The sequence below is a fragment of the Mus caroli genome, chromosome 9 (genome assembly GCF_900094665.2).
Source record: "Mus caroli chromosome 9, CAROLI_EIJ_v1.1, whole genome shotgun sequence".
Lineage (NCBI taxonomy): Eukaryota > Metazoa > Chordata > Mammalia > Rodentia > Muridae > Mus > Mus caroli.
Window position 1 is genome coordinate 103,463,698 of NC_034578.1, and position 17,520 is coordinate 103,481,217.

A 17,520-nucleotide genomic window follows, 5' to 3' on the forward strand; every position below is an offset into this window, starting at 1 on the left:
TCCTGGAACTCACTCTGTAGTCCAGGCTGGCCTCGAACTCAGAAATCCACCTGCCTCTGCCTCCCAAGTGCTGGGATTAAAGGCATGCGCCACCACCGCCCGGCTTAGGCTTGGTTCTTAAGGAGACCTTTGCCAAGGAAGTCAGAAGAAGGTGGCATAGACACAGTGGTGACTCCATGTTCTTTCTCCCTTTTGTCCCACCTTGGACTAGTGGTGGCTTGTGTCCCCTGTTCCATCAGCTATGCTTGACTCAACTGAACATCACACATGGCTTAGTGGCTGCCGCATGAAGGGTCCTTGGCCCAGTAATCTGACACCACATACATCCTCTGGCTATGATGAGCCCATCAGATCATGCTTAGACATGCCAAAGGTAGCCATGGTAAAGTCATATGACTGGTCCTGGGCCAGAGAAGGAAGTAACGGGATTGGAGCATGAGCAGACACAGTCACAAGGCCCAGGGTAGTCCAGCTCTGCCTGGGTACCTCTATCTTTCAGGCCTTTCGGGGACTCCTGGTTTGACAAGCACACTGGCCTCACACCAGGCCTCTCTCTCCCTTCTACTTGGCTCTGCCCAGGTCCCAATCCACATTCCTGGAGCAGGAACAGAGCAAAAAGTATCTTTGACCCTAGCTTTCCTATGGGGGATGGGGGACAGGTAGCATTTCTGAGCATCCTATCCCCTGGGAGAGCTCAAGTCTACCCAGGAGAAAACGTGGAGGAAAGGCCAGGACTTTGACAAGTTAACATGTACACTCATGACCTTAGAGAGGACTGAGACCAGACACCAGCTGGTGGGCTTGGAGCCTATCTCACTGTGAGAAACTTCAGCCCCCAGGGCGTTGGACCTAGCCTTCTGACACATGGGCCCTATCTCACTGTGAGAAGACCTTAGTCCCCAGGGCGTTGTTGGACCTGGCCTTCTGACACGTGGGCCTTCACTCCCTACTTATGTGAGAATCATAGACCCAGAGAAGGATGGGACATCAGGATGAGGTTGACGGTGTTCATCAAGGCCATGCTCTCAGGCGCTGGAAACAGGATGGCAGTTAAGACCTCCTAATCCAGGACTCGGCCGCATAGCTCTGGCCAGCCAGTGAGAACCAGTAGTGACCATTACCCCCACCTACTGTGACAGTTCTGAGTAGGAGGCAAGAAGCAGATTATGACCTGTCTGTAGCATTTGCTGTAACATGGCCCTCTGACTCCTGGCTCTCAGTACCTGTCCTGGCTCCCTTGTCCCTCCTTTCCCTGTATTCCCTGCGTCCTCAACAAAGTTCAAAGAAACATGCTTGCCGCACTGGCCCTCCCGCTCGCCCTCTTACCTCCACCAGGTGCGGTGTTGGGTTAAAGCCACACAGGTTGCACACCTGGAGCTTGCAGGCAGTGCAGGTGTTGTAGTTGGCTGGGCCCCTGCTACCCACGTTGAGCTCGGCTTGGCACAGTGGGCAGGCGGCGGCCCTTTCCTTCGGCATGGTCTTTGGCTTGGCAGCAGCCTTGGATGCTGCCTGGTGTTCTGCTCTGCCGTGCTTTGGACTGGCGGTTCCTCCAGTTTTTGCCAGGGCTCCAGGCCCTGATCCAGGACCCGTTCTAGCCCCAGGCTCGGTTTTGGCTCCAGGTGTTGGCCCAGGCCCAGGCCCTGAGCCTGGGGGTCTCGGACCCGCCTCCTTGCTGGCATCACTGAAGACAATCTTGGGTGGCCCCTTGCTGGGGGAAGGCTGGCCCTGGGTGTCAGCCTCTGGCTGCACAGACATAAGGGTGCTCGCCTGGGTCAGCAGTGATGCTCCAAGGCCGAAGAGCTTCCCGGTGAGGCCCTCCTGGGTCTGTTCACCAGCACCAAGCCCAGAGGGCACTGTGGTGGCACTTTTGCCCTGGGCCTCTCCTGCAGGTGGCCTGGGCTCAGCTGTGGAAGGCTTAGTGGAGAGAGGGGGCTGAGGAGACACCCTTCCCACCTCTGGAGGGGCAGTTGCCTGGGTAGGCCCAGGCACTGAGGTGGCCCTGGCTGCTTCAGCCTGGCGGGGACCAGACTGTGTGGCTCCTGGGCCCCGAGGAGATCTCTCTTGCTCTGGCTTCCCCAGAGGCTGTTTGGCTGGGGAGTGGGCAGGAGACAGGGCCGGGGAGTGTAGCTGCTGCTGGCTCTTGGACCGAGGCGCAGTGGTCATGTCCATTCCTAGGGCCCTCTGCATCTGACAGTTCAAACAGAGCCACTCCTTCACCTGTGGGAGGAAACAGCAGTCAGCAGGGTGGTCAGGGTCAGAGTGCACAGGGCTCAGGCTGCTGCAGGGATGGAAGGTTCTCGAAGTCATTACCTGCACGGTCGACAGACAGACAGACAGACCCACGCTTGCACGTGCAAGCACACAAACACCATGCATAATTACAAGTGAAGATTGACACGTGAGAGAGGAAAGCAGAAGAAATAAAAAGAAGCCATGGTATGACTCCTGACCTGGAAGCCCCTGTATTCTCACGGAAGGGACAGATACATAAGGAAAATTCTCCAGGGCAGAGTCAGGGAGAAGCACAGATGAGACGTGACTGATTTAAGACTTGGAATTCTCTTTGAACTCAGAGGTTCTGCTATTGCTTGTTTTATGGTGTCCTTGGTCAAACCCAGGGCCTCATGCATGTTAGGTGGGTGCCACGCCTCCAACCACAAGACAAGGAAAATGGCACAATAATGGGTCAATCAGTATCCTAGTTGATGTTCATGTTACAGACTTGTAGCTCCCCTTTGGCATGAACCTGTACAGGGATGGACGTGTGGCCATGCCGCAGGCCAGGTCTGAGTCTTCCGTGTCGCCTGTGTACTAAAAGAATAGCAGAACAGACTTTTGTTTTGGACTTCCAGTCTCATAAGTAGATACCACCTTTTCTTGCCGAATGAAACCACATGTAAATCAGAGCACATCGCCCACAGACTCACACCCCTCTGAGGGCTCCCCAGCATAGTAAGGAAGCCCTTCCCCACGACCTCACCAGCCACCCCAGCCTTGTCTTCTACCTGGCTTCTTTCCCTGTCATCTTCCCTTGGTTGTCTCATCCCTGACACACCGGGCCTCCTGCTGTACCGAGTGATCCTCAAAGCTCATGAGGTCTCCAAGGCTGCAGTGGGTCTCTGTAGTTGTGGGGTGGCTTTTCAGTGAGGAGCTGGAACTCAGGCATCCTGTCCCAGCAGCCCAAGAGCAGCTCCCAAAGGTGGGGAAAATATCGTATTGTGGTGAGCACCCCCCTGTGCCAAGCACCCCGGAGGGCGTGTTCAGAGGTATTTATCCTCACAGCAGACGAAACAAGGTCTGAAATGGTTAGCAGTGTGCTCTTGTGGTCACCAGGGCAGAAACTATAGCTACAGACAAGAGCAACACTGGCAGCCCCATTTAACTCCTGATTCCCTGGGCTGGGCAGCCTGGAGCCCAGTGACTACCAATCTCACGTCTCTGATGGCCACTCAACATTGTAGAGGCCAAGTTCAGAGTCTAGAATCCATCCCTGCAGGCACTACAATATCCATCTCCCCAGAAGACCAAACCCGGCTCTAGAATCTAAGAAAAGTGAGGCGGAGGCAGGGCAGCATAGCCCCAGCTGGGAACTGTTAACCACCCTGTGCTTTTGAAAATCCAGTGGGGCTTTGTTCACGCTGGACGGAGAAAGGCATAGGAAAAACTTTCAGTCCCTGTACCCTCCTAGAAAGTTCATTTTAGGTGGGGAGGGGCTTATCAAAGTGAGGCTTTAGGGGCAGGCTGCTTCTACGCCTCTGATGAGGGACTCTACAGGGGGATTTTTGTTCTCACCAGGGCCTGAGGCCACGCCCAATGTCCCAGTCCTGTTGTGAACCTACAGTAAGACTTCCTGGGATCTAGGAGGTAACATCCCTGGCTTGGGACTTCAGGGTGACTCCCTCCTTGGGTCTGGACAGAGCTAAACAGAGCCAACTGTTTCAAACCAAACCAAACCAAACCCAAACCCAAACCCTGTACCAGCACCAGGGCCTTCCTTTCCTCAGCCCCGATCACCCAGGCTGTGCTGCAGGCATCTCACCTAAAATAGAACCTCTTCAAGAAATGGCTGAACCCCCCCTCAGTGACTCATCTGCCAGATGGGTGCAGCTATTTCTATCCAGCCTTTTCCAGACGGCGGCGAGGAGCCTTGACCGTGTCCTCCCCCAGTCCCTCCCGGGCTCAGGCTTCGGCAGATAGGACCTTGTTCCCGAGGCCTTTCGAGGAGGACCCTGGCAGACGGGGTTCTCTGTAACTTGCTAAGACTTTCTTTTCTACCTCCCAGGGGTTTGCTGGGAAAGGCCTATCCTAGCCTCTTCTCCTTTCTCCAAGGTCCCAACCATGACAGAGATGACAGCTGTGCACCCCACCCACCTGTCCACCAGGGTACACAGGTACAGTGCTGTGGGAGACACTCTGGCCTCAAGACCAGTGGCAACTGCAGCCTTCCTTAGCTGCATATCGTGATTCCTCATCAGGAAGCTGAGCCCAGGAGAAGCCTGTGACTCTTAGGTACACTCTAAGATGTCCACCAGAATTAGAAGGATTAATTCTTCTGCTAGCATGACAGGAAAGCCCTTAGGGTCCTGCTGTCCTGACCAGGCACTTGCCCAGGAGATGTGCACATCGCCTGCCTCACGCTCTCAGAGCCAAAAGCAGAGCTGGAGGTGCCTTCCTGGGCTGCCCTGAGGTGGATGACATCAACTTTCATCAACCTGACAGTTCCTTCCAGCAGGGAAGCCCGCCCCACCATCTCAGAAGGTTGGCAGGTTCTTCCACGCACTCCCCAAGCCCCGCCCAGAGAGTGACTGAAGCCGGTAAAGAGGAAGAAGGCTCAGAGTGGTACGCAGGGTCAAGGTAGTTTGGGAGTGCGACAGCAGAGGCTGCAGGCATGTATGTGACTTTCCACAGCTTGCCCACTCCACCAGGAGCATGCTGGGATCTGCAGAGGCGTGGCTCCATGTGCTCCCTGGCTCCAAGAGGGCTTCATCTGGAAGAAGCGTCTCCCATCTGTTCCTTTATTCAAACAGTTCAGTGTGCAGAGTAACTAAGTAGCCTCCCAAGACCTGGCAGCAGGTTCTGTGGACCCTGAGTTGAGTGAGAAGGTTCCCAGTGATCTGTTTGCAGCAGCCACTCCCGGCTGCTCCTTTACTGGTTCCTGGGACAGCCAGGGAAGGAGACATCTTCCCTGAGAAGAGCTTTAACAGGATCTCTCCTGACAAGGACCTCAGTGACCCGAGACCTACCAATGTCTATCAGTCTCAGGTAGGGTCCAGGCATATTTGACACACCTGGCCTCACAGGGTGCTCCCAGGGAAGAAGGCTGCCAGAAAGCTCTCAGGGCCCCAGAAGAAGCAGGTTCTCTGGCCACTTCCCTCCGCTAGGCTCTGTAGCAGAGAATGGGGCTTCAGATCTCCATCACTTAGCTCACCTTCCTGTGGAGAGCCACCTGCCTCCGAGCCCTTGCTGGAGAGTAGCATTCAGTGCTGGATCGCTCGGCACTGACATCATGCCTGGTACTGAGTTTGTGCTTTCCATTTTAAACATCACAGAGGTGGCTTATAAAAGTGACTCCCCTGCTGCTACCAAAGCCAGAGGTCCCTGGGATGACCCCATGCCAGTAGGACTCCAGGCCTTTCTGGGCTGTGAGTCACTGGTTAGGTCTCATTAGGAGGGACAGCACTCCCATAACCCCTGTGATCAAGGAGAGGCCAGTGTCTGAGCTGGCTTAGACATTCACATAGCAATGGTGACCACCTGCCTCATCCAACACCCTCTGCTGCTCATCCACCATTCTCTGTGCTTTGCCTGTCTGCTGTGATCTCAGCCTATACAGAGGGTACCTCAGAACACAACGGGGAAGAACATAGGACCCAGTCCGCAGAAGAGGCCTGTGCCAACCCAGAGATCTGAGAAGGGTTCCTGAAGTGTGTCCCACATCTAAGGGTCTGTCTGTGATGGCGGAGAATGGAGTCATTGCCTGAGGCTGGAAGGCCTCACTGGCCTAGAACTCTGAGAAGGCTCTGAAAGTCTCCCTTCCCACCCAAGCTGATCTTATATCTCTTCCCTCTCTCCACGAACTCCTCTCAGTCCCAGAAAGGCTGCACTGCTTGAACTCGCCTCAGCTTCTCTTTTGTAAATCCCCAGGACCGTTGGAGTTCATCTCCTGGCTCCAGTCTCCCCTCTTGAATTTTGTTGGTTTCCAGGTGTCGTCATCTTGGCCCTTCCTTATTGTAAGTCCTTGCCTCCTGCCCCCCAGACACCACTGACCTGACTTTCACTGTTACTGCAGATGATCCACAGTCCCCATGGGCCTGACCCAGCTCTCCAAAGCTCACTGAATGGTACACTTAAACTCTGTAAATGTCATCATATGTAGATTTTACCTAAAATAACCTACAGTAAATACTGAATCCTACTTAACGGTGATACGCCTGCTGCAGTGGTCGATGTGAAGTCCACTGTATCTGCACCACACTTTGAAAACCAATAAAGAAATTAGATGAATGGACAGATGACCAGACAGAGGGATGGACAGGCAGACAGAAGGACAGAAATATGATAAAGTTAGGAGAAAACCATGCATGGTGGTGTATGTCTTTAATCCCAGCACTGGGGGGCAGAGGCAGGCAGATATCAGCCTGGTCTACAGAGTGGTTCCGGGACAGTCAGGACTACATAGTGAGATCCTGACTCAAATAGCCAAAAAGCCAAGTCAAGCCAAGTCAAACCAAACCAAACCAAACTAAACCAGACAAAACCAACAAAACAACGCCCCCCGCCCCCAACAAAACCCCAGGAGAGTCACAGGCTAATTAAAGATTCAGGTAACAGATCTCAGAGTTTTCCTCATACAATTCTTTCAACTTTCCTGTGGGTTTATATTTTCCCATGATGCAGTATTGAGGAGGACACGCTACTGTCACAGAGCTGAGCTCCTCCACTGCTCTCCTGGTGTCTTTTAGTTGGATTGTAGGGTTTGCTTGTATATTCTGGATATATCAACTACTCACTAGGTATAAGTCTGGCAATTATTTTCTCTCAAACATCTTTTCCTTTTTTTTTTAAAGATTTATTTATTTATTATATGTAAGTACACTGTAGCTGTCTTCAGACACTCCAGAAGAGGGCATCAGATCTCGTTACAGATGGTTGTGAATCACCATGTGGTTGCTGGGATTTGAAATCAGGACCTTCGAAAGAGCAGTCTTAACCACTGACCCATCTCTCCAGCCTTCTCTCAAACATCTTAAATTGTCATCCAGTCTGACCTGTCTTTCTCTCTATTGACTGTGCCTTTGGTGTCTAAGATAAGAAACCATAGGCAAGTCCAAAGTTGGAAGGGCTCGTCCTGTATTTCCTCTTAAGAGCTTTCCAGTGTCACCTTGTACATGTAAGTGTCTCGCTCACTCTGGGTTAAGGGTTATGTATGGCTGCTGTAAGGGTCCAGCTTTATTCTACTGCTTATGGAGACCCAGCCTTCCCAGCATCATTTGGCTTTCTCCATTCAAAGTTCTTGTACTTCTTGACAAAGATCATTTTATCTTGAGCTTGGAGTGTAACTAATTAGCAAAATACTTAGTATCTAGTACCTAGGGCCTAGGTTGAATCCCAGAAACACACACACACACACACACACACACACACACACACACACACACACAGAGAGAGAGAGAGAGAGAGAGAGAGAGAGAGAGAGAGAGAGAGGCAGAGGCAGAGGCAGAGGCAGAGGCAGAGGTAGACAGACAGACAGACATAATAATCATGTAAATGTATATGTGAAATTTAGGAGATTTGGGGGTTTTGTTGTTGTTCTGATTTTTTTCTTTTCCTTTCTTTCTTTCCTTTCCTTTCCTTTTCTCTTTTTACACAGGGTTTCTCTCTGTGGTAGCGCTGGTTGTCCTGGCACTAACTTTGTAGACCAGGCTGGTCTTGAACTGAGAAATCTGCTTGCCTCTGCCTGGAGAGTGGAGGGATTAAAGATGTGCATCCTGTGCCTAGCTTGATTTTATGTGTTTATTTACCTTTTTGAGTCAGGATCTCACTTTTTCTTGTTTGATTTTTTTTTTTAATTTACTCTTATGTGTGTGTGCACATGCACAGTACCTGTGGAGGGCAGAAGAGGGCATCAAATCTCCAGGAGCTGGAGTTATAGGCAGCTATGCCACCCGATCCCAGTACTGAGAACTGAACCCCGGTTCTCTAGAAGAGCAGCAAGTGCTCTTAACCACAAAGCCATCTCTCCAGTCCCCTCCAACTTGGTTGTGTTGTTGTTGTTGTTGTTGTTGTTTGGCAAGGTTGCTCTGACTATTTGAGGGTCTGTGTGTGCCTGTGTGGGCATGCACCACAGCTTTTGCAAGAACCAGTTTTCTTCTACCATGTAGGTCCTGGGAGTTGAACTCGGCCCATCAGGTTTGGCAGCAAGCACCTTTACCCACTGAGCCATCTCATCCCCCCTTTTCTTGGCTGTCTTTACTCCACTGTCTCTGTCCTGTTTCACTTGGTTTTACGTATAACAATATACGATTTAGGGGTGAGCTGCATTGTTCTGCTCTGGATCCTTCCCATTCCTGTTTGGTTGATGCCCAGGCTCTTCAGTGCCAGCACTCCATGCCTGATGGCCTCAGCCACGAAACAGCCCATGCAACAGCACTCTTGTCTCTCCCGTGTCTCTGCTCTCCATCCTACAGATAGAGTTAAGGTCGGTCCTGTCTCCTGAAAACAGGCAGCCTGGGGCCGTGTTCTAGCGACAGGGCTGGCTGCCTAAGAGCTCCTAGAAGCCTGGAGGACTTTCCCCTATTGACTGAATGGTTTTGCTGTTGCTGTTATTTTTTAATCAGGGGGGCTTCTATAAGGCAAATGGCCTGAGGACTAGGCACATGTTGGCTAAGATCCCGTTCCTGCCCCAGCCTGCCTGGAGGTCCACTTCCACTTTATTTAGGGTTAGAGGGAAGCGCTGTAGTCATCTCCTCCTGGAGGAGGACTCATCCCATGCCTTTAGGACACCTGCGCCTCATTTGAATCTGGCCCAAGCAGCAGTGTGGCCAGGATGGGGCAGAGGAAAGGGGACAGGCTGCTGGCTAGGGCTAAGGGTTCTGTGCTGCTCATAGCTCCACCCCCAGGCCATCTGGTGTCCTGGCCCTTGCTGGAAGCAGTGGGATACAGGCATTAAAGGGAGAGGCTTAGACCATTACATTGGCTCCCTTCCTTCTTTGCACAACCCACCTTCAGTAAGCATCCAAGCCCAAGGTTTGTCATGAGGGTAAGGATGGGGGCAGCAAGTTAGACCTGCCTGCCTCTGCCTCAGCAAAAACTAAGCCTGGAGTAGATAAGGTCCTGACCATACTCTTTCCTCTAGTATTTTATTTAAATTTTCAAACAGTTTTCTTTATTTACTCTGTGTATGTGTGTCTGTGTGTGTGTATCTGTGTGTGTGTGTCTGTGTGTATATATGTGTGTATGCATGTGTCTGTGTGTATGTGTATATGTGTGTGTCTGTCTATGTGTGTGTATGTGTGTGTCTGTATGTGTCTGTGTGTGTGTCTGTATGTGTGTATGTGTGTCTGTCTGTGTCTGTTTGTGTGTCTGTGTATGTGTGTGTATGTGTGTGTATGTATTTGTGTATGTGTGTCTGTCACTGTGTGTGTATATGTGTGTCTGTCTGTGTATGTGTGTCTGTCTGTGTATATGTGTGTCTGTCTGTGTGTCTGTGTGTCTGTCTGTCTCTGTGTGTGTCTGTCTGTATGTCTGTGTCTGTCTGTGTGTCTGTCTCTGTGTGTTTGTGTGTGTCTGTGTGTGTTTATGTGTGTGTCTGTCTCTGTGGTGTTTGTGTGTGTGTGTTGTCATGGCTTGTGTTTGGAGATCAAAGAACAAGTTCTGCCCTTCCTCCATGAAGCTCCTGGGGGCTGAACTCAGGTTGTCAGGTTTGGCATCAAGTGGCTTTACCTGCTGAGCCATCTCATCAGCCTGGTAATTTTCTCAAGTGGAGTTTGAAGTGAATCTATCTCTGGGCCAGCCAGGGTAAAACAGAGAAACCCTATCTGGGTGGGGCTAGCAGCCCTCACACCCCTGGTAGGAGAACATGGCAGGCCCAGGCTGAGGCTGCCTGGAACAAGTGTTCTGGAAGAACCTGGCCTAACTGAAGCCTGGGCCTGCATGAGTTCTACCTTACACTGCAGTCACTCCTGGGACAGTGCTTGCAGGTCAAGGACACACTCACCTCCAGGAGGCCTGGGCCAGAATGCGCTGCGGGGGCTGCTCTCAGTGGGTCTAGAGGCTCTCAGGCATAAATGGCAAAGTCACTGTTCTTGTTCTTCACAGCTCACTTCTAGGCCGCTGGCTCCTCTGCCTCCCCTCTACGGCAGCTACCTAGCCATGCCTTGGCTTCTCCCTCAGACTTCAGAGTAGACAAAGACAATATGGCCTTCTTCCTATTGCAAATGATTATAAAGGCTGCTGACCAGCCTGACCGGACCTGCAGCATTGGCAAAACCATGGAGGTTGGTTCTTGGGCACCTGCTTCTAGGGAGAGACAAGGAGGCCAGGCAGTGGTGGCACACATCTTTAATCCCAGAACTTGGGAGGCAGAGGCAGGTGGATTTCTGAGTTCAAGGCCAGCCTGGTCTACAGAGTGAGTTCCAGGAAAGGAGAAGAAGAAGAAGAAGAAGAAGAAGAAGAAGAAGAAGAAGAAGAAGAAGAAGAAGAAGAAGGAGGAGGAGGAGGAGGAGGAGGAGGAGGAGGAGGAGAGGAAGAAAGAGAGAAGAGAAGACAAGGAGAAGCACTTCCCCATTTCCCATCCCCGGCTCTGAATGTTAGCATCTCTGGCCTCTGGCTGCCAATGTGATATCAGAGCAAGGGTTTCTTATGTGTGGTAAAAACAGAACTGATGCCAAAATGAAACCCTCTACATGATCTTTTGGCACAGTTCCTAACAGGTGAAATCTTTGTAATTTAATTTTTTTTTTTTTTTTGGTTTTTTGAGACAGGGTTTCTTTGTGTAGCCCTGGCTGTCCTGGAACTCACTCTGTAGACCAGGCTGGCCTTGAACTCAGAAATCTGCCTGCCTCTGCCTCCCAAGTGCTGGGATTAAAGGCATGTGCCACCACCGCCCGGCCGAAGATTTATTTTTATTTCACATTTTTTTCCTTGTATGCACTTCAGTGCACCATGTATATGCAATACCCATGAAGGCCAGAAGAGGGCATCAGATTCCCTAGGAACTGGAATTATAGATGGTTGAGAGCTGCCTTGTGGGTACTTGGAAACTGAACTCAGGCCCTCTGCTCTTGTATCAAGCAGAAGTACTCTTAACTGTTAAGCCATCTCTCCAACCCTCAGGTGAAATTCTTTACCTGCCCTGAACTGAAAAAAAAAAAATCCAAAAAGACTTGACCTTTTTCCAGAGGAGTGACTAGCCTAGACTGAGTTAGAGGTATGCAGACGAGAAGTGGTTTTCCAGGAAAGATGAAACAGATGGGCGAGCAAAGCTTGCAGAGCTGTCTCCTCTTCACAGCAAGGTATGACCCAGGAGGTGGCTCTGCTTTCAGCATGTGACAGAGAGCAATGGGACCAACGTGACCATTGTGCTTTGCTGCTCCTCAGGAAACTGTGCCAAGGTTTAGCTTTCCTTGACAGGAATACCCCTGAAATCCAGCTCCAAGAAAGCAAAGATCTCATCTGGAGGCCCCAGCAGAATAGACCGTCGCTGGGCATGGGCCTGTGGAACAGAGTAAGACAGCATTTTTCCAGTGGGGAGTTGAGGACCGGCAGCTCCACCCATGCTCTGTAGAAGCAAGCCTGGGAGAGGCTGCCAACTTTCATCACTGTCTTAGAGCTCTGGATGCCCCAAGGATGCCAAAAGCTTGTGCTAAAGGACCACTTGACTCATCCAGCCCAGCATTGGTTTGAAGTATTTGGCCAAGAGGTTTGCTTTCCACCAAATACTGTCAATTTGCAGTAAGTTTGAGGCCCTCTTTCCTCCTGGCCCTGAGCCCCAGCTTCCGCCCAGCACAACGAGGCAGATGGACTGAGAGTCCCCAGGTCCTCCTACTCTGCTGTTTTTCTAGGCACCGTTAAAGGCTGGCTCCCTTCCCATCTCTCTAAAGGTTCTGGGCTTGGAGGAAGCAGGAGGCTAAGGCTGTGGCATAAGGGGTGCTGGGATACGCACCACGTGTGGTTCTTTCTTCTCACCCACCCCACCTAAGGCTGCAGCACAAGAGAGCATCTCATGGAGTTGGGAACCCAGAGGGTTCACAATGAGGGGCCATCCCACAGAAACATGGGCCATCCACCAAGTCTTCCTGCTCCCGGGAGGCCAGGAGCTTGTGGCTTCTCAGGTGGTAGGATCAAACAGGTGAGCTTCCCCTCTTTTGATCACACTTTCCCCAATATGGAACAGCTAACACTTACTTAACTGATCGGCGCAGGGCTGGGTCTGTTTCTAATCACAGATGCAGTAATCACGAGCGTGCACGCCTCCTCAGGAAGCCTCCACATTCCAGGAGCAGCTCCAAACGCACTGAGTCATCGCCCCACACCAACAGCTCCTTCCTCGGCATCTCGCACGTACCTCTCGCAAACCACACGTCCCACACCCACAGCACCTCATGCTGGCATATATAGACCCTGACCTGCTAACAGTTATTCTCACTTATCCCCCTCCCACACGGTCCAAACAACTCCAGCTGCCGAGAATCCCAGTGCTGCCTGCAGAGGCTACCCGGTGTCCTGTCCAATTCAGAGTCTTTGTGGGGAGAAGATAAGACTTCGATGGGTCACCCTGTAGGAATACAAGGATGCCAGAAAACCCATTCATTGTATTTCAAAAGTATGGCTTTCCCTTAGCTAACACATGGGCACCCCCAAAAGCTCTGTTAGGCAACCCCTCCAACACAGAGAAATCCTGAACAAAGCCAAGATGGCGATGTGAATCCATAGTTCTTTGGGGGCAAAAAGAGGCTAAACTCATGAACATCGTCCTGTAGCACAGCTTGCTGGGAGAATAGGACGTGGATACCTTGTGAATGCCTGGTCTCTACCACAAAACTGGAGGACAGTCTAGTCCACCACTTTAGACCCCCAGACAACTGGAACTGAACCCAGAGAGGAGCTGTCCAGACCCCTGCTAGAAGGTGTTCCCAGGTCCTTCTAGAAATCTGGTCCTCTTATGAGAGTCCCTCTGCAGGACTGTCAAGGAGAGAGGCAGGCCTATAGCTAGGGAAGCTTGCCTTCTCCTCCCACCCTCCCACCCCTCACCCCCAAGCCCAGAGGAGTGTATGGTCATCTCTACTGAAGGAGCCACTGGAAGATCGTGTCCTTTTCTTTTTCTCTCTCCAAGGCGTAATTAAACCAGTTTCTTTTGAATTTCTATTCTGAGAATCTAAGTTTGTGGATTGGTTGGTTTGTTTTATTTGGTTTGGTTTGGTTTTTTGAGACAGGGTTTCTCTGATTAGCCCTGGCTGTCCTGGTACTTACTCTGTAGACCAGGCTGGCCTCGAACTCCTGATCCTCCTGCCTCTGCCTCCTGATTGCTAGGGTTAAAGCCATGTGCCGCCACCACCAGGTTAAAAGTATTTATTTGTATGGGTATGGTTGTTTTCCTGCATGGATGTCTCTGTGCATCCTGGGTGGAAAGGGCATTAGAGCCCCTGGGACTGGAATACAGATGATTGTGAGCCACTCTGTGGGTGCTGGGAACTGGACCCTAGTCCTCTGGAAGAACAGGTGGTGTTCTTAACTGTGGAGTCCTTGCTCCAGCCCCTTCTAAGTTTTTAGGGTACAGGAATCTCTCAGGAGACCTGGGGCCAGACCTTGTCCTCTGATTTCACATCCTGGAACCACCACCAATACCTCCCCCCCCCAATCAGGATTTATGGGCACTGGTGGGTAAGGGATATAGCCCTGATCGAGGTTGGTAGAAGGAAGGGAAGGAAGCAGAGGAGAGATGCTGAGACAGTGGTCAGACGCAGGTAGCACTGAGGTCCTTACCTGGGTGAGGTGAGGGTTGGGGTTGAACCCACATTGGTTGCAGACCTTGTTGTGACACTGGGTGCAGGTGTTGAAGTTTGGCTGGCTGGGAGTTGATGTGAGGTCCGAGGTCTTGCATATTGGACACAGGGTGCTGCTGGGAAGAGGGGCAATCTGGGGGACAGAGTAGGGTGATGTGGGAGTGCTGCCTCTGTCCGGTGACACCGAGGGGGACCGTCCTGATCTCTGTGTCCTGCTGTCTACCTGCAGCGTCCTGCGGGGACTTTCGGCCTCCTGGCCTGATGGGCCTTGGGCCCTTGTCTCTCGGGGGCTCTCTCGGCCAGGAGCTGTAGCAGATGCTTGCTTTGGGGTTGGAGAAGTTGTTCTCTGGCTGCCCAGGGGCTCTTTGGGGTCCAGTCTCCGGGGAACACTGAAATGACATTTAAAACGGTTGTTAGAGACACATCTTATAGAATTAGCTTACATAGGTCCCTTCCAACCAAAGTGACCCCAGGTCCCATCACTGTCCTTTCTCTTGCACAGTGATATCGTCACAGTTGCCATTTACTGTACCCTGTGCTCCAGCCCTGACAAGCTCCTTGGCATCAGGCCATGTGGCAGATGGACATGACTGTCCTTCTTTCACACGCTGAGAAAGAGCAGATTCTAGTCGGTGATCTAGTAGTGCATCTAATGTGCGTGGACTTCTTTGTTTGACAGAGGGTCTCATGTAGCCCAGGCTTGCCTTAAACTCACCCTGTAGCTAAAAATGACCCCGAATTTCTGATTCCCTGTCTCTACTTCTAAAGAACAGGATTACAGGTAGGCACCACTATACCCAATTTATAAGTGCCAGGACTCTGCATACGTTAGGCAACTATTCTACCAACTGAGCCACACCCTTAGCCCTAGGAATGCACTTTTGAGCTTCATTTTTATTTCTGCATGTTGGTGTTTTGCTTGTATGTGTATGCCTGTGCACTACTTGTAGGGAGTGCACACAGAGGCCAGAAGAGGGCACTGGATCTCCGGTTGTAAGCAGCCATGTGAGTACTAGGACTCAAATCCAGGTCCTCTGGAAAAGCAGCCAGTGCTCTTAACCCGATGTGGTGCTTTGAATAAGAATGGCCACACAGGCTCATATATTTAAATACTTAGTCACCAGGGAGTGGCACTATTTGAAAGGATTAGAAGGACTAGGAGGTGTGGTCATGTTGGAAGAAGTATGTCACTGAGGGTGGGCACTGAGGTTTCAAAAGCCCATGCCAAGCCCAGAATTTGTCTTCTGTCTGTCTCTCTCTCTGCCTGCAGATCAGCATGCTGTTCTTGGCTCCTTCTCCAGCACCTACCTCCACACACCCGTGTGCCCAGCCATGATAATGAACTAACCTCTGGAACTGTAAGCCAGCTCCAATGAATGCTTTCTCTTATAATAGTTCTCATGGTCAGGATGTCCTCTCACAGTGACTGAGACAGGCCAGCCATCTCCAGCCTGGGATTGCCCTGCTAAGAAGCCTCTAGGTGGTACTGATGCCCTGCCCTGCCTACTCCTTCTGGAGACCCTGCAGCAAGCCTAATGCCCAACCGAGGCTCAGAAGGTGGGATGCAAGTTTTTTTTTTCCCTTGGAGTAAGGCTGCGTGGGGCTTTAAGTCTAACCCTTGAGAAAGCTCTGAAGGAGGCCCCAATGTGCCTGGCACCACGCCCCTTCCAGAATGACCTGTCTGTAGAGCTGGGTAGACCCACGAGGTAAAAGAAATGTTCAGGCTAAAATCCAATCCCCTGAGTTCCTTCTTTGGACCAACTTAAGTTTGTTTCTGCTAATTTATGTCTTTTCCAATGTGAAAGAGGGTGAACACAAAAAGTCAAAGACCAAGTTTCCTGTTGCTTTCCAGAACATTCTAGACAGGCTTTGGCCTGTATTCCTTGGGTGGCTGCTGACAGCCACAGGACTTGCAGAGACACTGGGAAAGTTTCACTTCTGTAGCCCACATTGGCCTCAAACTCCTGGCTCTGCCCCGCCCCCCCCACTATGATTAGGTGTGAACTACAGAACCTGTGACTGGCTCAAAGTAACTTTGAACTCAACATTGTATCACAAGTTACTGGTTCCTTAGGAACGCTGTGCATACTAAGGGCCTGGCACAAACTGGCACAAACTGGCACCACCTAGAAGGCCTGTGGTTGGTTTGCTCCCTGCTGCACACCAGGGCCCAGCATGGTACTCCACACAGCGGATAGTTCCTGGGCACACAGAAATGAACGAAAAGATGTGTGAATGGTTTGGCGAGCTCAGGAAGCCGGGCCCAATCAGTCAGCGATGTGGTCCAGTTATGAGCGTTTCATAAGGAGTTTGCTTAGCAACAGACTCACAGATTAGCAATGGAGACATAGACTCTAACATAACAACAGGCTCCCTTCTTTCTGCCTGCCTCTCTTTCAGTTGTTTACACTGACCTTGGTTCTAGGTCCTTTGGCCTGTTTTTTGATCTTACGGGCATCCCCAACCTTCAGACTACGGACAACAGCTGAGGGGAGTTATGAACTCAGCCCAACACAAAAAGCACAAGCTTATTTCAAACATTACGAGATTCCCATTTGTGAATGGGGGCGGGGGCACTTGACTGGTTCCTGACTAAAATTTTTTGATGGCAACATGATATGGCGACGTTAAAGGGTGGGACGCACCTGAGGCTCTTGAGTTCCTACGAGGCGGGTCAAGTCTCCAGGTGGCACGTGGTTACTCTTTACATACATACATATTTTATAAGTCTTCTTATAGCCTTTATGAATACCTACTCAATATTTAATTAAAATGAATTTTTCAAAAAGCAAATCAGACAGGGATCCAATCCTCAGTCTAGGTTAGAGACAGATGTGCAAACAAATCACTGCCGGACACACTGCCACGGTCAAAAGGAAGGTGAGGAGACCTCTACACTAAAGGACAAGCTGCTCTCCCTGAGGTGGAAGAGCAAGCTAGACTTAAGGAAGGCTCAGAGGCTGTCAGAGCATGCTCAGCACGGCAGAGGAAGGCACAAGAATGTCGTGTGCAAGCCAGTATCATGCCCACCACCTAGAACCGCTCCTGACAGCATCTTTGGATGACTTGAATTAGTTGGGAAGCTCAAACGGAACATAGGGAGGGCTGGGACAACAGGGCCTTTAAAGGTCTCCCAACAGAGGTACATTTGGGCCCTGTGCCACAAAGAGGATGATGGAGGTAGGGAATCCAGTGAGGAGGAAGCAATAGCCCAGGAGACGATCTATAGAATTGGAGGGAGGAAAGATCCAACAAAAGACATCATTGCTGCTTTTCCCTCCGTGGGGAATACAGAGCAGAAAGCCAGTCAGGGCTGGGGAATGCAAAAGCAAAACCAAGTTTGGATTTGGTTGTGTTGAAGATTGGAGGGGGGCAGGGATCTTACGATTTAGGTCTAGGTAGTTTTATGTGAGAGAGTGAGTTCAGGTCACAGGCAATTCTCCGGAACAGAGGTCACCCAAAGAGCAGTGGCCCAGGAAAGCAGGCGGGGTCCAACAGCATTCATGGGCTCAGAGGA

At 51.1% G+C, this 17,520-nt stretch overlaps 1 protein-coding gene across 1 annotated transcript in view; it reads right to left on the bottom strand.

The window, feature by feature from the left end:
• Bsn (bassoon presynaptic cytomatrix protein) overlaps positions 1 to 15,337 on the bottom strand; it is a 39,706-nt gene extending 24,369 nt beyond the window's left edge. Inside the window, exons 1-4 of the mRNA XM_029481991.1 lie at positions 15,312 to 15,337; positions 14,227 to 14,392; positions 13,984 to 14,136; positions 1,327 to 2,217 (exon numbers count right to left, since the gene is read on the bottom strand). Of these exons, the coding sequence (XP_029337851.1) occupies positions 1,327 to 2,217; positions 13,984 to 14,136; positions 14,227 to 14,392; positions 15,312 to 15,337 (1,236 nt within the window). The remainder of the gene's footprint in view (positions 1 to 1,326; positions 2,218 to 13,983; positions 14,137 to 14,226; positions 14,393 to 15,311) is intronic.
• Positions 15,338 to 17,520: the final 2,183 nt, after the last annotated feature.